Raw genomic sequence first — 19,041 nt, 5'->3', positions numbered from 1 at the left:
GACGGGCTGTCAGGAGAGGGAGAGCGGTCCGTTTATTATTCCCGTGTTATTGTAAATTACTGTAGCCTACACTTTTGAATAATGTAGTTAATTTGTTTAATATCGAATCATCTCAATTTGTTTTAAAGCTCAATAAATAACAAAGAAGACCTTTGACCGGCACTTTTCTCATTTTGTCCGGAAGATTTAACTTTAACGGACATGTTGACCGGCGAAAAAATATTCTAACGGGAACTCTGGCCCTGGCCTGTGTGTCTGTGAGTTGTTTGGACTCGTATCCAAGGTGACGCTACAGTAGTTGTCTGCAGGTGGAGACTCCGGTGCTAGTGGATCGCCGGAGCTGTAGATTAACATTTACATGCTTATTGTAGTTGTAAGGGCAATGCCTGTAGCACCATGGAGCATATGTGTGGGCTGGACCTGTATTTTACAGGAAAGGAGTGAGCAGAGGGTGGAGTTGTTGATTCTTGTTTGTCATCTTCCTCACCCTCTCAAACTTTGAGTTGCGCGCGCTGCTAAAGAGACGTGCTACCATGGAAACCAAACAATGGTGTAGCTGTATTAAAGTCCGAGTGGAAACAGTCGTGAGTAAATCAGATTTTGTCAGAAATCGGGAGAAATATGACCCCGGGAGGAAACCAGGGAGAGGGCAATGAAATCGGGAGTCTCCCGCGAAAATCGGGAGGGTTGGCAAGTATGACACACACACACACATAATGTTCGTATTTCCTGATTTTAAATGGGAATTAAATCATTTGAGTGTTCCCAAAGCACCAGTGTTCTGCAGTTTGTGTGGGCCGACTGTACTGTTGCACAGTTTTGGAAGATTCACACTCAGATTATGGATTATCTCATATTTTTAAACCAACATTTCTTCCGGGGGAGAATCCCCCCGGACCGCCTTAGTATGGTTTGGTCCCTATTTCCATAGCCCCACCAAAAATATTTTCCACCAGCCGCCACTGTTATACACATGTTGAAGTCCGCTGTATAGAAAACTGTAGTTTCCATAGTTTCCCCACAGCAGCAGACGCACACAATGACGTCCGCTGGCGCATCATAAACACGTCGGATAGTGAAAGTGCATTCGGATTCTCTAAAGTACCGCAGTCTCTTCTCCTAAATCCTTTTGAATTCTCCTATCCACTATACCTTAACCCCGTCACGTTTCACTCAGAGGTCAAGGAATAGGAGATAGGGTTAGAATTTAGGAGCTGATTTGTAAACTATCCGAACGCAACCCTGGTCTCCCACAACAACACACGTCACCAAGATGGCCGTCACTACTGTCTTGTCAACAAAACGATTCACTACCCTCACTATCACCACAATGAAACACGTCCAGAAGAATGTCATACAAAGCTGCCTGCCTTCCTTTGATTCTCTCTGAACTGCCTGATCTTAATGTAAACCATTTGTGCAGATAGCATGAAGTAGAACAGTTCGCCGATGCTAATATAGCGTTAGTGTTAGCATTTCTCCCCCGGGCTTAAATTGTGTATTATAGAATGATCTCACCGGTGACAGTACTCTTCAAAGGGTTCACGAAATATGACTACTACTCTTACTGTTTAACATTGTGGGTTACTTAATGTCACTTCATGTTAAGGCTAATAAAAATGACAAGGCTGTAATGCTAACTAACGTGCTAGCTACTAGCTAGGTAGCTAACTTGATCCAGCCACTCCTGGTCCTTTCATCAGACGGGAAGCGAAAGAACGAGCAAGACCCATTAACGAGCCGCAACAAGATGCCCGTGTGCTTAGTACCAGGTTGTTATCATACCAGCAATAGGCGCATTCACACCGCGGTACTTTTCCCACAAAGGTTCATGCGAACTTAGTTCATGAGAACTCTTTTATCGCGTTCACACCAAAAAGAGCCGGTACTAAAATTAGTTCATGAGAACCTTTTTACCCCCTCGAAAGTCCCTGCTAGAGAGCTGCTAGAGAGCAGGGACTTTCGAGCGGCTCTTTTGTGAGAAAATAGCTATATTTCTGATTGGCTGGGCGGATTGCAAACCACGCCCCGTAAAACTCCCAAAAAGTGTTGTGAAGCCGCCATTTTATTATCCTCGCATTAGCATTATTAGCATTAGCATTAGCCCAGCGCAGAAACGCAGAGAGACTAATTTATGGCAACACAAAATAAAACATGGGAGCGGTGGAGATGAGGAGATGTCGGTGTTCTGGCGATTTACTCGGAAGGCTTCAGTAGCAGCTTCCACTGAAGCCAGTCCCAACTCTGGGAACTTTGGGCGGCAGTATACGCCGTGAACTGGTTTGCGGCCTGCCAGTAAACCCAAAGAAGAAGAAGTGACGTCAGCGGCTTCATTTGCCTAATCCACCCCAGGGACTTATTCCGGTGTGAACGCGGTTCATGAGAACTAAAGAGTTCTCATTAACTAAATTCTCATGAACCTTTGTGGGAAAAGTACTGCGGTGTGAATGCGCCTATTGCTGGTATGATAACAACCTGGTACTAAGCACACAGGCATCTTGTTGCGGCGCGTTCACACTGCAGTACTTTTCCCACTTTAGTTCCGAAATGTTGCGTTCACACCAAAAAGAGCCGGAACTCAAATTAGTTCATGAGAACCTTTTCATCCCCTTCCGTCCCTGCTAGAGAGTAGGCCTAGTTACTTTCGTGGGAGAAAAAGTCCAAAACAGAAGAAGTGACGTCAGCGGCTTCATTTGCCTAATCCTCCCCCAGGGATTTATTCCGGTGTGAACGCGATCTGTACTTAGTTCATGAGAACTAAAGAGTTCTCATGAACTAAGTTCTGATGAACCTTTGTGGGAAAAGTACTTCGGTGTGAATGCGCCTATTGCTGGTATGATAACAACCTGGTACTAAGCACACAGGCATCTTGTTAAAGTTATCTTATATCTATAGTTTATAGCTATCTATTTTATACTCGCAGAGACGAGCTTCTTTCATTTAACCCTTCACATTCCAACAGAAACTGAACAGGCAGATTCGAAGGATTTATTTCTTTGGAAATGTTATTTTAAATACAACTAAATCAAGTTATTTTGGTAAAACTAATGAGAAATATAACTAAAAAAATATTATTTTTTAGAATATCTTAGGCCCTCAGAGGCTCGCCACTGGTTTAGAATGACAGATGATTTAACGAATCACACTAGTTTCTAGGCTTACATGAAGAATCGTCTAAAACGTCTAAATCTCAATATTCTATTCAATCTAGTGACTATTTTAGTTTCTAATTATTATTTTTGTAATTAATTATTAATAAAACAAATAAATTATTTATATCAGTCTGTGTATTTATTGCAAAGCCTTAAAACAAGTGAAAGGGGTCTCATAATGTCTTAGTAATCAGGGGTTACATTCGACTATGTCGTGTTTTTAATATTCGACGTACTTTACTATGTAGTTTCTTGTTTAATATTCGACAACATAGTATTAATGACTTACTGTGGACTCTATATATTACCTGTTCCGCTTCGAGGAGATTTACAGCTTCATGAATGATTGAGTCAAAAAACAGAAGCGCTGCATGAATTTTTCAAACTCTGAAAATATATTTGAAAAAACATTCATTTTACCGTAAGAAAAACAATGAATATTCACCCATTTAAACCATACAAGTACAACATGTGCAGGTACAGATCTGTTCGGACGGTTATCGTAGCACAGTCAAAGTACAACTTGTGATTATTTTTCCCGGACGACAACAACAACCTCAACATTTAAACATGTGAACAGCAGCAGGACTCTGAAATGTCAACGTTAAATATATATGATGATTTCAGGCACTTTTTTTTACCCATAAACAAACAGCTAAATGTGTGACAGCAGTACAGTCAGTTACCGTCCATTGACCACATGTGAGTGACACTCAGACGTCTCTTTGGGTTCGATCTCATCAGCTGTTAAAGATTAGAAAGTAAAATTCCTGAGAACTGAAAAATACAGAGGAATACATTCCAGTGTTTCTTGATAATATATAAAAAATGACTAATAAATACGCCTCCACAGTCGGGACACAGCTGCCACCGGATCAATACATGAAAGTGGCAGGATTATTGATGCACACACAATAAAATACATAAATTAAAAAGGCCACTTCTTAAATAAGAGGCAAACCTCTACAGTATCATGTTTCAGTAAAATGGCTAAAAACACTTCACAGTGAGTTTTAAAGAAAAGGCATTTACAAAAATCAACAGTATGGTTCTTTGTAGTTCGTAATGCACCCTATACAGGCTGCGTATAGAAGTGAGGAAGGTGCAGGACGGATCACCACATTATCGTTTGACCCCTCTGGGCTTCCGTACATTGAGAATACAAGGACGTACCAAAAGGAACCGGGTCACTGGACACCAAGATAAAAGCACAATTAACGTGCTCGCTGCACATCTCTAACATAGAGGGCATGAATACACACACACAGAGACACACACATACACTGAGACATGCACACACACACAGAGACAGAGAGACACACACACACACTGAGACATGCACACACACACTGAGACAGAGAGACACACACACACACTGAGACACAGACAGACACACACAGAGTCAGAGACAAACACACGAGTGTAAACTACCCTTCATTTACAGGAAATAAATAGTACCAGAGTTATAGTTTCAAACACCAGAGCTTATTAACTGGTCGACCCACTCTTTCTGCTGGACTACCCCCGCACACGCACACACACACACACACTCTCTCTCTCGCTCCCCCTTTCTCTCTCTCTGCTGGTCTACCCCCCCCCCCCTCACACACTCTCTCTCTCTCCCCCTTTCTCTCTCTCTGCTGGTCTACCCCCCCCCCCCTCACACACACTCTCTCTCTCTCCCCCTTTCTCTCTCTCTGCTGGTCTACCCCCCCCTCACACATACACTCTCTCTCTCTCTCTCTCTAGCCCTGCTGCACCAGTCTGCGGTAGTGGGGCATGACTTTGCTCTCGGGGAGATACAGGCCCATCTCCAGAGCCACGAGCACGGGGAACTCCAGAGGGATCAGCTCCCGCCGGTTGATCCGGAACCGCTCCTCCAGCTTCTGCTCCAGACGGGGGAGAGGGGAGGTTAAAGAGGACGAGGACGAGGACACACACACACACACACACACACACACACACACACACACACACACACACACACACACACACACACACACACACACACACACACACACACACACACACACACACACACACACACACACACACACACACACACACACACACACACACACACACACACACACACACACACACACACACACACACACACACACACACACACACACACACACACACACACACACACACACACACACACACACACACACACACACACACACACACACACACACACACACACACACACAGTTTGATGCTATTGAATAATGAGGATTTGACTTATTGTGTTTTTATTGATTTAATTGTTTTACATCCTTTTGGGGAATTTCTCAATAAAATACAAGACAAGCTTTTTTGTGTGTTCTTTGTGGCTCTGTGTGTGTTGTTGTGTGTTTCCTCACTGCTCGGTCTATGTGTGTGTGTGTGTGTGTGTCCTCACGTCGATCAGCTGTTTGACCTCAGGCTTCCGCAGGTCGCTGCTGATCTTGGCTGCCAGCAGGACGCAGGTCGCCGCCACCAGCTTCCTGTTCTGCTTGTTGAGGCGGCCCTGCAGCACCAGCTTCTCAAAGTAAACGAAGGACATGGCGACGGTGACCGGCTGCAGGCCGCAGTCCTCACTCATCGCTCGCATCTCCCGCTTCAGACTGAGGGAGAGAGAGAGGGGTTAGTCGTATCTGGAGAACTCGTGGGGTTCAGGCTGTAAAATGTTTCTATACATGTAGATTTCTCTCCTCAATGTTTCTGTGAACCGATCCAAAGATCCACGTGTCGTCTTAAAACAAACACACCAACAAACTCCACAAATAACTACAAACATGAACGTACACTTTATTGATTTACAAGTAATGTCTTGTTTTGTAGTTTCCTCAGTGATGTGAAATATTAAGATGTGTGTGTACCTTCGTATCTTGCTGAGCGTCAGCTTGATGTGAGGAAACTTCTCTCTGAACATCTCGTTCATGTTCCTCTTCAGGTCTGAAGGCTTCACGTACTCCACGATGGTCGTCTGCAGAGAGCAGAGAGGAGTCAGTCTGAAGGACAGCGCTGCAGACTTATAACGGTTACCAAGGACCCTGAGGCTGGACACAGACTGCAGAGTGGCCGTGAGAGGGTCCACTCTGCAGCATGTCAGCGGGACGTATCTCCAACAGTCCATCGTTTCACAGGTCAAATGAAAACAGCCCTGTCCTGAATATCTTACACACAATAAGAACAGAAAGTCCTGTGTTGCAGGTATGCACGCAGGTATGTGTAAGGCTTTCTAAGACCTGCAGCTACACTGTGTTTTCCTCCAAATCAATAATAGCTTTTCCAAAATAGCAACTGGTTATTTTTGTGTCCAAAGACTAATGGATTCTTCAGCTCTAGGTGTTTCTCTTCACATCGTCTTTAAGAGCTTAGTGAATAATCTGTCCTTGTTGATTATTTACCTGCACGTAATCACACTTAGAGAAAGGAGCGATCTCTCACCACGTATGAAGCGAAGATCAGGACCCTCTTGTGTCGGCCACACGGCCACTGAGGGTCACTGAGCAGGTTGGGGTCGTACTCCACCACCTCCTCCACACCTGCACACACACACACACAGTTAATACACCTACACACACACACAGTTAATACACCTACACACACAGTTAATACACCGGAAGCACACACACACACACACACACACACACACACACACACACACACACACACACACACACACACACACACACACACACACACACACACACACACACACACACACACACACACACACACACACACACACACACCACACACACACACACACACACACACACACACACACACACACACCACACACACACACACACACACACACACACACACACACACACACACACACACACACACACACACACACACACACACGAGGCCTGTACTACGAAGCCGGATGTTCTCTTAGCGGCTAACTTCAGGTTAACTATGGGTTTCCGGTCCTCCGAAGCTGGTTCTCTTTTTAGCAGGCTAGATCTCCATGGTAACTGATGCTTAGCGGCTAACCTGCCCCGGAGCAGGTTAGGTTGCAGGCTAAGAGCTCAACTCAGTGAAAGCACCGCCTGCTGACCAATCAGAGCTCAGTGTGCGGAGTTCACCGACTGTGTGAACGTGAACATTAATAGAATATCACCTCCATCTTCAGAGCAATCTGACTATTATAACATTAGCGTTAAGAAAGCTTAATTAAATATCTGCCACAACACAAGTAACCGGATCAGAGTAACATTAAGTACAGTCACTGTGAGTGCAGACGTTGATGTGTTCCATTATTATTCATATCACATCATATCATAATGCAAGCTAAATATTAGTGCTGTAGCGACGCGTCGACTTCAAAATATCGTCGACGACATATTTCCGCGTCGACACGTCGCTACACACACGTGGGTCACCCAAAGCAACAAGCAGTTCGCAATCGCACTTCAAACACAATGGAGACTGAAACGGCTACCACCTCCTCCTCACAGGATTGCGCACGAAGCCCCCAAACGAAAACATCTCGCCCTAGGTCTTCAAAAGCATGGGAATATTTTAAAGTTAGTCCAAAACGCAAAGATATTTATATATTTATATTAGGGCCGGGACTTTAACGCGTTAATTAAGATTAATTAATTACACAAAAATTAACGCGTTAAAAAAATTAACGCATTTTAATCGCACTTATTTTTGCACCGCGGAACGTTTCTCACTGGATGAGTTTCAGGCGTACCGATTATACTGGAGCACCAACTAACGTTCATGACTTCAGACAACAACAAACCACAGTGAACAACAGTGGGAAATGTTATTTTAAAAAACGGACGGATGGAAGCGTCGATAAGAGCACGGTTGTGTGCAAATTATGCAAAAAGGAATTCGCATACCATCGCAGCACATCAAGCCTCAAGTATCACCTCAATGCAAAACATATAGCAACTAGCGTGGACGTTAGCCTCTTTTATCGCGTTCACACCAAAAAGAGCCGGTACTAAAATTAGTTAATGAGAACCTTTTTACCCCCACGAAAGTCCCTGCTAGAGAGCAGAGAGCTGCTAGAGAGCAGGGACTTTCGTACGGCTCTCTTGTGAGAAAAGAGCTATATTTCTGATTGGCTGGGCGGATTGCAAACCACGCCCCGTAAAACTCCCAAAAAGTTTTGTGAAGCCGCCATTTTATTATCCTCGCATTAGCATTATTAGCATTATTAGCATTAGCCCAGCGCAGAAACGCAGAGAGACTAACTTATGGCAACACAAAATAAAACATGGGAGCGGTGGAGATAAGGAGGTGTCGGCGTTCTGGCGATTTACTCGGAAGGCTGCTGGGACTCCCAGCAGCTTCTACTGAAGCCAGTCCCCAACTCCGGGGACTTCCGGCCGGGGACTTTGGGCGGCAGTATACGCCGTGAAGTGGTTTGCGGCCTGCCAGTAAACCCAAAGCAGAAGAAGAAGAAGTGACGTCAGCGGCTTCATTTGCCTAATCCACCCCCAGGTTCAAAGAGTTCTCATGAACTAAGTTCTCATGAACCTTTGTGGGAAAAGTACTGCGGTGTGAATGCGCCTAATGGTATACTAAAATCCATGTGAAAAAAATTGCTTCTCACTGTTCTTAGGTCAAATATTTATATGTGATTAAAAATGCGATTAATTTCGATTAATTAATTACAAAGCATCTAATTAATTAGATTAATTTTTTTAATCGAGTCCCGGCCCTAATTTATATCTCACTGAGACTGCTGCATAGCCTAGCAGAAGCAGCAGCTAGCTGTGGTGGCTACCATTAGCAGCTAACATTTGCTCTCCGATTTTTTACATAAAATGGAATTATGGATTATAAATTCAATCATTTTTTTATACATAGACGTTAAAAACCTATGGATTAACCGATTCAGCCGCGTTTTTTCTCATTTGAATGCCATTGAACACGTCTTTTGATCAGATTGACAGCTACGGTGGTGAGACGATCTCCCGAGAAGCTCTGTGAAGGTACGTGTTGTGATGACTGTATTTGCTTCCCCTGTCGCGAGTCCGGATCACTCAGTGATGATACTATGTACCTACATAATCTGTGGAGTCTCAGCTTTAATCGGATATCTTGTATGTGCAGCTACGATAAGTAATAAGGGTACTTTTATCTTGAGTTCTGTGCCAATGTCCGTTAGCATTTTTCGCTCAGGGGTCATTTAGATGCTTCTTATGAGACTTGTGTTTTGTTTTGGTAAACATGGTTTGTATCGTCAGTTAGCTGAGATTATTTCCGTTAATCTGGTATAACACATTAATAGGTTCTTAAATATTAAGATCCCCTGAGACACAGTATCGTGAAAAAAAATTGTTTTACATTACGTTTTTTTTACATTACGTTTTTATGAATTGAACAACAGAAAAATAATCGTTAGATTAGTCGACTAATCGATCAAATAATCGCCCGATTAATCGTTTTCAAAATAATCGTTTCCCCCCAGCACTACTAAATATACCTGAGGGGCAGTGTGTGTGGTGTGTGTGTGTGTGTGTGTGTGTGTGTGTGTATGTGTATGTGTATGTGTGTGTGTGTGTGTGTGTGTGTGTGTGTGTGTGTGTGTGTGTGTGTGTGTGTGTGTGTGATAAAGACGTACTGGGCTCTGGTGCCACGCTGTTGTTCAGGCGGGCGGGGGTGAAGGTCCTCTGCCCGTTGCCTCGGAAACGGGACTGGGGGGTCTGAGCAGTGTCCAGCGCCCCCCCACTCTTCAGCCTCACCAGGGCGTTGGTGGGGAACAGGAACTGGGCGTACGACACCGTCTGGAGAGAGAGAGAGAGAGAGAGGAGAGAGAGATAGAGAGAGAGAGAGAGAGAGAGAGAGAGAGAGAGAGAGAGATAGAGAGAGAGAGAGAGAGAGAGATAGAGAGAGAGATGAGAAGAGTTCAGATTGTTGTTATCTTAAAGGTTTCCGATCATGCGAAAGTCACTTTTTTATGTATTTGTACTACATCACTGTGTCCCCTGTGTCCCCGGTGTGTCCCCGACACTCAAAGTGTCAGGAAACAAACCCCTCTCTCTTTTCCTCCGTACCCACATCTCTAAAAACGGGGAACAACGGAGCTGATCCAGATTTGCTGCGTCATGACGACATTACTGAAATGTGGGCGGGCTTTAGACCCACGGGCCAATCAGAAACGTTGCTGTCAGAAAAAATGAGACGTGTTCTGGAAGTAATATGGTCTGTGTTCATATTAGCATGCTAACACTCGGAGCTAACCTGTATTAGAGAGAGTGTGTTAGGGCTGTTCAATTAATCGTATTTTAATCGCGATTACGGCTTGCAACGATTACGAAAACAACGTAATCGAAATAAAACGATTATTTTTGTATTATTACTTATTTTTTCAGTTGAATTAAACTTAACGTTCAGGGAAATCAACTGTTAAAAACATACTGTTCACATTTTTTTTCTCCAATGTTTTCAAAGTCAATGAATAATCGCATTTAAAAATCGCAATTACAATTATTGACCCAAATAATCGAGATTATGATGCAGCCCTAGAGTCTGTGTAAAAAAACATTTGATATAAAGCCCAGCCATGTCCTGGACAGTGAATATGAATTGTGACCCTCACATCAGAGATAAAGGATCCTATGATTTGTGCACCAGTTAAATGTCAGATCTGATGTACGTTAGATAAGATGAGACTTTATTTATCCAGAAGGAAATTGTTGTGCCAGAGTTACGAAGATACAGTCAACACATAATAAAAGTGTACACTAACAGAGCAGTAAAAAGAGCAATTAAATATCTACAACACCCTCTGGTATGTTTCTGGTCTGCACGTACCTTCCCCAGGTCTCCCAGCTCGACGCCCTCCAGCGACGGCAGCAGGTCGGCAGCCACTACAGACGAGAGCCTCTGCCTGTGAGCCTCCAGCTTAGCATCACTGCAGGAGAAACACTGTGTTAAAGCTCTCCTATCATACAAAATGCACTTTGTGATGTCTTCTCAACATCAACATGTGTCCCCTGCCGGCGTGTCAGGAGACTCTCAAAGTGTCGGAAAACAAAACCATGTTCTCCAAATTCTGTCTTTTTCCTCAAAATCTCCAAATTCTGTCTTTTTCCTCAAAATCCTGACTTTTACCTCAAAATCTCCAAATCCTGACTTTTACCTCAAAATCTCCAAATCCTGACTTTTTCCTCAAAATCTCCAAATCCTGACTTTTTCCTCAAAATCTCCAAATCCTGACTTTTTCCTCAAAATCTCCAAATCCTGACTTTTTCCTCAAAATCTCCAAATCCTGACTTTTTCCTCAAAATCTCCAAATTCCGACTTTTTCCTCAAAATCTCCAAATTCTGACTTTTTCTTCAAAATCTCCAAATCCTGACTTTTCCCCCAAATCAACGGAGCTGATCCAGATTTGCTGAGGCGTGACCACATTACTCAAATGTGGGCGGGCTTTACCCCCACGGGCCAATCAGAAACGTTGCTGTCAGAAACAATGAGACGTGTTCTGGACCTAATATGGTCTGTGTTTACATTAGCATGCTAACACTCAGAGCTAACCTGTGCTGGAGAGAGTGTGTGTGAAGAAGCAGGACCTGAGACCTATAATATATGACTAAAAATAGCACAATAGGAGACCTTTAATATCACCCTAACCTCACACACTGCCCCCCCCCGAGAGTGATGAGGAGGATGAGAACATAAAGGTGACGGTGTGTGTGATGGGGATGTGTGTGTGTGCTGTGCTGTCTGTACCTGAGGTGACTCTCTCCGTACGGCAGCACTGAGAAAGCGGCGTAAAGCGACCGCTTGGCACAAATCAGCACGATCCTGCAACACACACACACACACACACACACACAGTCAGCAGTGGACAGGAAACAGCTACTGTGATGTACTCCCTGTAACAACCACTAAATACTGTACTCACTGCGTATCGATGTACTAAGTCTACGAGCAACAGCTACCGTACCCTGTACTATGTATATAATATATACATATTACAGAACAATAAGTACAGTAATCTCCTGTTCCCACCATATAACAGCTCCTGCACACACACTGAGCTCCTGCACACACACTCAGCTCCTGCACACACTGAGCTCCTGCACACACACTCAGCTCCTGCACACACACTCAGCTCCTGCACACACACTCAGCTCCTGCACACACACTGAGCTCCTGCACACACACTCAGCTCCTGCACACACACTCAGCTCCTGCACACACACTCAGCTCCTGCACACACACTCAGCTCCTGCACACACTCAGCTCCTGCACACACACTCAGCTCCTGCACACACACTCAGCTCCTGCACACACTCAGCTCCTGCACACACACTCAGCTCCTGCACACACACTCAGCTCCTGCACACACACTCAGCTCCTGCACACACTCAGCTCCTGCACACACTCAGCTCCTGCACACCACCACTCAGCTCTGCACACACACTGCAGCTCCTGCACACACACTCAGCTCCTGCACACACACTCAGCTCCTGCACACACTCAGCTCCTGCACACACCACTCAGCTCCTGCACACACTCAGCTCCTGCACACACACTCAGCTCCTGCACACACTCAGCTCCTGCACACACACTCAGCTCCTGCACACACTCAGCTCCTGCACACACTCAGCTCCTGCACACACTCAGCTCCTGCACACACTCAGCTCCTGCACACACACTCAGCTCCTGCACACACACTCAGCTCCTGCACACACTCAGCTCCTGCACACACACTGAGCTCCTGCACACACACAGCTCCTGCACACACTCAGCTCCTGCACACACACTCAGCTCCTGCACACACTCAGCTCCTGCACACACTCAGCTCCTGCACACACACTCAGCTCCTGCACACACTCAGCTCCTGCACACACACCCTCAGCTCCTGCAACCACACACACTCAGCTCCTGCACACACTCAGCTCCTGCACACACACTCAGCTCCTGCACACACTCAGCTCCTGCACACACACTCAGCTCCTGCACACACTCAGCTCCTGCACACACACTCAGCTCCTGCACACACACTCAGCTCCTGCACACACACTCAGCTCCTGCACACACACTCAGCTCCTGCACACACTCAGCTCCTGCACACACACTCAGCTCCTGCACACACACTCAGCTCCTGCACACACACTCAGCTCCTGCACACACTCAGCTCCTGCACACACACTCAGCTCCTGCACACACTCAGCTCCTGCACACACACTCAGCTCCTGCACACAGTACTATCTATACAACAGCCAAAGTACTTCCTCCCGATGCGCAGTATTAATGTCAACAGTTACTCTACGCTGGTACCAACAGCTCTGCAGCCTCTTCTACGCAGATCTGACTTGTTATTACCAAAGCTGAGCAACACCGTCTCCACTTTACCTCTTATGTGATGCTATGTATTACTTATGTGTCATATCTGTTAACTCTCTGCTGCTGTGAGAAAACTAATAAAGTATCTGCAGTCTGATTTAATGTCAGGATCACAGACTCTCTTTAGAGATGCAGAAGAGTAGAAGTTAGTATATGTTTAGAGAAATCAGACGCCCATCTCGGAGAGATACCGGCCGTTCTGTGATTCTCCAGAACACACAGATGGCCAGTCCGCCGCTGCACTCAGCCCTACTTTAGTGGGAACGATGAGTCTGCGTCTTTGAGGCGCACAGGCGGGTGATGCGGGGACGCAATGTAGATAGGACTAAACACAGATCATCCTCTGGCTGCAGCCTGGACCCGTACTCACACAGGTAGGTGGAGGTGGAGGGAGTGAGCACTCACACAGGTAGGTGGAGGTGGAGGGAGTGAGCACTCACACAGGTAGGTGGAGGGAGTGAGCACTCACACAGGTAGGTGGAGGGAGTGAGCACTCACACAGGTAGGTGGAGGGAGTGAGCACTCACACAGGTAGGTGGAGGTGGAGGGAGTGAGCACTCACACAGGTAGGTGGAGGGAGTGAGCACTCACACAGGTAGGTGGAGGGAGTGAGCACTCACACAGGTAGGTGGAGGGAGTGAGCACTCACACAGGTAGGTGGAGGGAGTGAGCACTCACACACGTAGGTGGAGGTGAAGGGAGTGAGCACTCACACACGTGGAGGAAGGATGAGAAACACACAGTGAAATAACGCAGAGTTCAGAGTCAGAGGAGAACCCGGACTAACAGCTGTTTTCTGTCCCGGCTCCACGGGGCTGAACAGCAGGGGGCTGAACAGCACAGGGCTGAACAGCAGGGGGCTGAACAGCCACGGTGTTACCTTCCACATCCTACATTTCTGATTTGAGCAAAGCTGCAGATTCTGTTTGTTTCTCTCTGACAGGAAACGTCTGCAGCCACTCGTGACACGGCTTCCTGTATTGTGCAGTGTGTAGATGTGTGTGTAGATGTGTGCAGTGTGTGGATGTGTGTGTTGCGTCTATGTGAAGCAGAGACTCACCTGCAGCCCCGGGTGTCGTACTGCCTCATGCTCTTGATGAAGTGGACCTTCTTTGGCACTTTGGGTCCAGGAGAGCCAGAGACGTTCCTCAACCTGAAGACAAACATGAAATATTAAAGAGGTCCTTTTCAACTGAGCTACACACCTGGCTGCTCGACCCTCAGAGCTGCTGCAGGGTGTGCATTTAGTAAATGGTGTAATTGTCACAGATGTAAACGGTATTCTGATTCTCATTTTTGTTCTACACGTGTTAGTGCATGTAAACGGTCTGCAAGGGCTAAAATCCCTGCGTTCCCTCCACTGTTTGTTTACTTCCGGGACATAGTGACGTCACTACATAATACTCGCACTCCTATTGGCTAGTGCTCCAACACATTTTATATAAGCTAAGGGGGCGGGGCATCTCTAATGCTGCGTTCACACCGGACGCGATGCGAATATTCGCTTCGCTCTAATCGCTCGAGTTTCACCGCGGCTGCCAGCTGTGTTTACTCGCATCATTCAAACAAGACGCGCTGGCAAGGGGGCTACAACTACAACAAGACGAACATATTTTACTGTGATTAAATTGTCATACACGTTTCAAAATGATGCCGAAGTAACAACATACTGATACCGGTTAGTAAAAACCATGAATTAATGCTTTGACAAGTCTGCAGACAGACGGCAGAGAAAAACCTTTAAAATGCGTGTTTTCTGAATGTAGCTTGGCTAAGCTAACGTTATATATGCTCCGACCGTCCACACTCACAACAACGGCCTATACAGACATAAATAAACCAGCGACTGTATTATCCATGACACAGACAGTCTGCGGTTTAACTTCTGTCTAGTTTCTGAACAGATATGAGGAGCTGTGAGCTCTGAGTGCTAACAGCTAATATTTTCTGGTTGAACGTCAGTGACGGCAGGCTGAGATCCTCACCGCTGATTGGCTTCCGCGAGAACTCTCGCGTTTGACGCGGCAGAGTTCAATCGCGTGATTCGTGCTGCGTCCACCGCTTCATGCTCGCCGTCGGAGCGAATTCGCGTCTGTCTGCATTGACTTTACATGTAATCGCGCCGCCCCCAAACATCGCATCGCGTCCGGTGTGAACGCAGCATAAGCCCCTAAGCCTGGGCTCTGGTTTCAGACGGAGGGTGAAAATCCATCATCGACATGATGGGCTGCGTGGTTCCGTCTTATCCAAAAATCGATAAATCCACAAGTTGCAATAAGCTTGACTCCAACAAAAAGTATGTCTTATTTTCATCACATTGTATACAACCTGAGATCTATCATATCTGCCTAAAGGTAGGAGACCTTTAAAAGGCCCGTTTCGCCTCTCACCTCTGCCGGGGGTCCAGAGCCGGGCTCAGGGCAGCGGGCGTGGATCTGACCCGGGAGCAGGGTTGGTGCCCGGGAGGAGGGGACAGGGGGGGGTCGGGGGTCAGAGGGTCACCCACTCCGCCAAACTCCAGGAACACCTGAAGTGCAAAGACATTATGAACAAAAAGGCAATCAAAACTACCTGTGTGTTTAACCTGAAACATGAAACTGTAGTTCACTGTGTACTTCTACTCCTCTACAGTTCAGAGGTACATGGTGTACTTCTACTCCTCTACAGTTCAGAGGTACATGGTGTACTTCTACTCCTCTACAGTTCAGAGGTACATGGTGTACTTCTACTCCACTACAGTTCAGAGGTACATGGTGTACTTCTACTCCTCTACATGTATTTAATACCTTTAGTTACTTTACAGATGTGGATGAATGATGTGAAATCTAATCAAGTGTTAAATCTTTAGTTCCACCTGGAGTAAATCCTCCAGCTACCCTGCAGTATACAAAGCCATTCAAACTAGCTGCACCTTTACCAGCTTTGAGAACACTTTCATGATCAATCATTATAAAACATATCATATATATTATTCTGAAATGGACCAATCTGCACAACGACTACTTTTACTGTCGCTACTTTCACTATATTTAGATGATAATACTTTTCTACTTTCACTTGAGGAACATTTTGAATGCAGGACTTTTACTGAAACAGAGTATTCCTACACTCTGGTACTTCTACTTTTACTCAAGTACAAGACCTGAGTACTTCTACTTTTACTCAAGTACAAGATCTGAGTACTTCTACTTTTACTCAAGTACAAGATCTGAGTACTTCTGCTTTTACTCAAGTACAAGATCTGAGTACTTCTACTTTTACTCAAGAACAAGATCTGAGTACTTCTACTTTTACTCAAGTACCAGATCTGAGTACTTCTACTTTTACTCAAGAACAAGATCTGAGTACTTCTACTTTTACTCAAGAACAAGATCTGAGTACTTCTACTTTTACTCAAGAACAAGATCTGAGTACTTCTACTTTTACTCAAAAACAAGATCTGAGTACTTCTACTTTTACTCTAGTACTAGATACGAGTACTTCTACTAGTTATATATGGTGAGGAGGAATCAAAGCTATAATAGATGTGAACTGGTTAAAGACCAGCACAGCTCCCAGTATATCTGAGCATATCGAGCCTGTACTGGTTATTATCAACGGGGTAAATAGAGTGATTTATTGTGCCTTAGAGAGAGACTCAGACCTACAGAGAGAACATATCTTCTTAAATAAATACATTCTAAATACCTCATTAGCACCGTCTGGCCCCGGAGACATCCCTCCTGAAGGCCGGGGAGGAGGACCGAGGACCCCCGGGACGCTGGAGGACGAGCCTCCTCCAGAGACCGGTGGTTGTGTCACCGCGCTGGCCGGCTCTTGGATCTCGATCGGCGGCAGAGGAACCTCCGTATCTCCCCGGTCTCTCTGCTGCTCCTCCGCCGCGGTGGGATCCGTGTTTTCATCGCCGAGCTGCCACAGCGGCCGTCCGTCAAGAGAGATATTATTGAGGAACAATAGAGCCGCTTGTCTCCTCCGGGAATCCTTGGTTTTCCTGCGGGTTTCTCGGTGTGTTTTGCCCGGTTTTCCGTTGGACTGCAGACCGCAGACAGCCGTCGCCATTCTATTTAGAAATGCGGCCGTTGGTTGAAACGCATACGCAACGGGAACCGGTTCTACTGCTGTAGTCCCGCCCCCTGAGCGCTGATTGGCTGTGGCTGTAGTGATGTATGTTCTCGGCAGCTGGTTGGCTGTAGTACCATGCTGTAGTCCCGCCTCCTGAGCGCTGATTGAATGTGGCTGGTAGTGATGTTTTCTCTTGGCTGTTGGTTGGCTGTAGTACCGGTATGCTGTAGTCCCGCCCCCTGAGCGCTGATTGGCTATGGCTTTAGTGATGTATTTTCCTGGCAGCTGGTTGGCTGTAGTCAGAATCAAGAATACATGTATTCCTCCCACAGAGGAGAAATGTACATTTGTACAGCAAGTAAGCTTACTATTAATTAAGAAGCATTAAAATAAAAAGATGAATTACAAAATTACACAATTTACAAATTACACATCAGTTCTACAGCAGTATCCCCGCCTCCTGAGCGCTGATTGGCTGTGGCTGGTACTACTGATCAGAGCCCTAGAGAGATAAGAGGCTTGTTTGAGACGTTTGAGACAAGCGAGACCTGCGCAGTTTCGATCAACGTCTTGCTAGTGCGTTGCATGACGGTTAGTCATTTTGTCCGACTTGCTCTGGAGGCCCGCCTACATGAGACGTTGAAATCTCGCGGGACAAAGACGCCCGCAGCCTTGAGAGCGAGGCGCGGCGAGGCGGCGCAGTTCCTCTCCATGGGCTGCGGAAGCGAAATGCTTGATGGGAAACGACTCGCTGGTATCTCGAGCTGAGCGCTCATTGGTGGTTTTTACCCCGTGCTGCTGATGAAACTCTCCAATTGGCTCGGCAAAATGTTGTTGTTGTTTTGTGTCAGTTTTACGTCGCCACATCCATTCACATTTTTCATCATTGTTCCACAATTTTTATCATAATGAAATTAATATCCATATATTTTATACTATACTTGCACTGCTTACCGTTTTCATACTTTATATATCTTAGCATATTCATACACACTGTTCATACTGCTCTCAGGCTGCTGTGTATATCTAGTGTATTCATACCCCTCACTGTTTATTCATCATTCAATTCATTATATATTTTATTCTGTAGATTGTGTACATTACTTTTCACTTTACTGCTTGTTGCACCTGGTTAGAAGCTAAACTGCATTTCGTTGTCTCAGTACCTGTAATATGTGCAATAACAATAAAGTTGAATCTAATCTTGAGCAGGAACAAATGTATTGACTTAGTACATATCTGACATTAACGATTAAACACATGTGTGCATTCTTTATAAATGCAAACCGAGTCAAGCCGACTCCGGAGGTGGCGGTATGCAGCTTAAAGTTGTTTGCAATCCGCCAAATAACCGAGAGAAGAAGAAGAAGAAGGCGAAGAAGAAGATGAAGAAGAAGAAGCCGACTCGTAGCTGTCCGACTTCAGGCGAGCTTTTTGAGACCTCCCCCGGTGTCAGTACCAGATATGTTCGGCCTACCAAATATGTTCGGGTGTATTTCCGTC

At 45.6% G+C, this 19,041-nt stretch overlaps 1 protein-coding gene across 2 annotated transcripts; it reads right to left on the bottom strand.

The window, feature by feature from the left end:
• Positions 1-4,811: 4,811 nt before the first annotated feature.
• On the bottom strand, positions 4,812-18,011 carry LOC117535121 (CDK5 and ABL1 enzyme substrate 2-like). Of its 2 annotated transcripts, XM_034199451.1 has the most exons (10): positions 17,164-18,011; positions 15,867-16,003; positions 14,537-14,629; positions 11,854-11,928; positions 10,935-11,034; positions 9,742-9,904; positions 6,591-6,688; positions 6,020-6,126; positions 5,560-5,764; positions 4,812-5,038 (listed from the first exon to the last, which is right to left on the bottom strand). In XM_034199451.1, the coding sequence occupies exons 1-10, from the start codon at positions 17,533-17,535 to the stop codon at positions 4,898-4,900; spliced, it is 1,491 nt and encodes a 496-aa protein (XP_034055342.1). In that variant the 5' UTR covers positions 17,536-18,011; the 3' UTR covers positions 4,812-4,897. The 2 variants fall into 2 exon arrangements, with proteins under 2 accessions (XP_034055342.1, XP_034055343.1); XM_034199452.1 differs by lacking the exon at positions 11,854-11,928.
• Positions 18,012-19,041: the final 1,030 nt, after the last annotated feature.

This window comes from Gymnodraco acuticeps, unplaced genomic scaffold (genome assembly GCF_902827175.1).
Source record: "Gymnodraco acuticeps unplaced genomic scaffold, fGymAcu1.1, whole genome shotgun sequence".
NCBI classification, from domain to species: domain Eukaryota; kingdom Metazoa; phylum Chordata; class Actinopteri; order Perciformes; family Bathydraconidae; genus Gymnodraco; species Gymnodraco acuticeps.
Note: the sequence above shows the minus strand (reverse complement) of the source record. Positions and strands in the feature narration are given on the sequence as shown.

Excerpts from the sequence above, each read along its gene's own strand:
- LOC117535121 (XM_034199451.1), bottom strand. The coding sequence starts at position 17,535 with ATGGCGACGGCTGTCTGCGGTCTGCAGTCCAACGGAAAACCGGGCAAA. Across the intron at positions 6,689-9,741 it reads CAGCGTGGCACCAGAGCCCA|GTGTGGAGGAGGTGGTGGAG; the intron begins GTACGTCTTTAT and ends GTGTGTGTGCAG. Across the intron at positions 5,765-6,019 it reads ACGCTCAGCAAGATACGAAG|TCTGAAGCGGGAGATGCGAG; the intron begins GTACACACACAT and ends TCTCTCCCTCAG.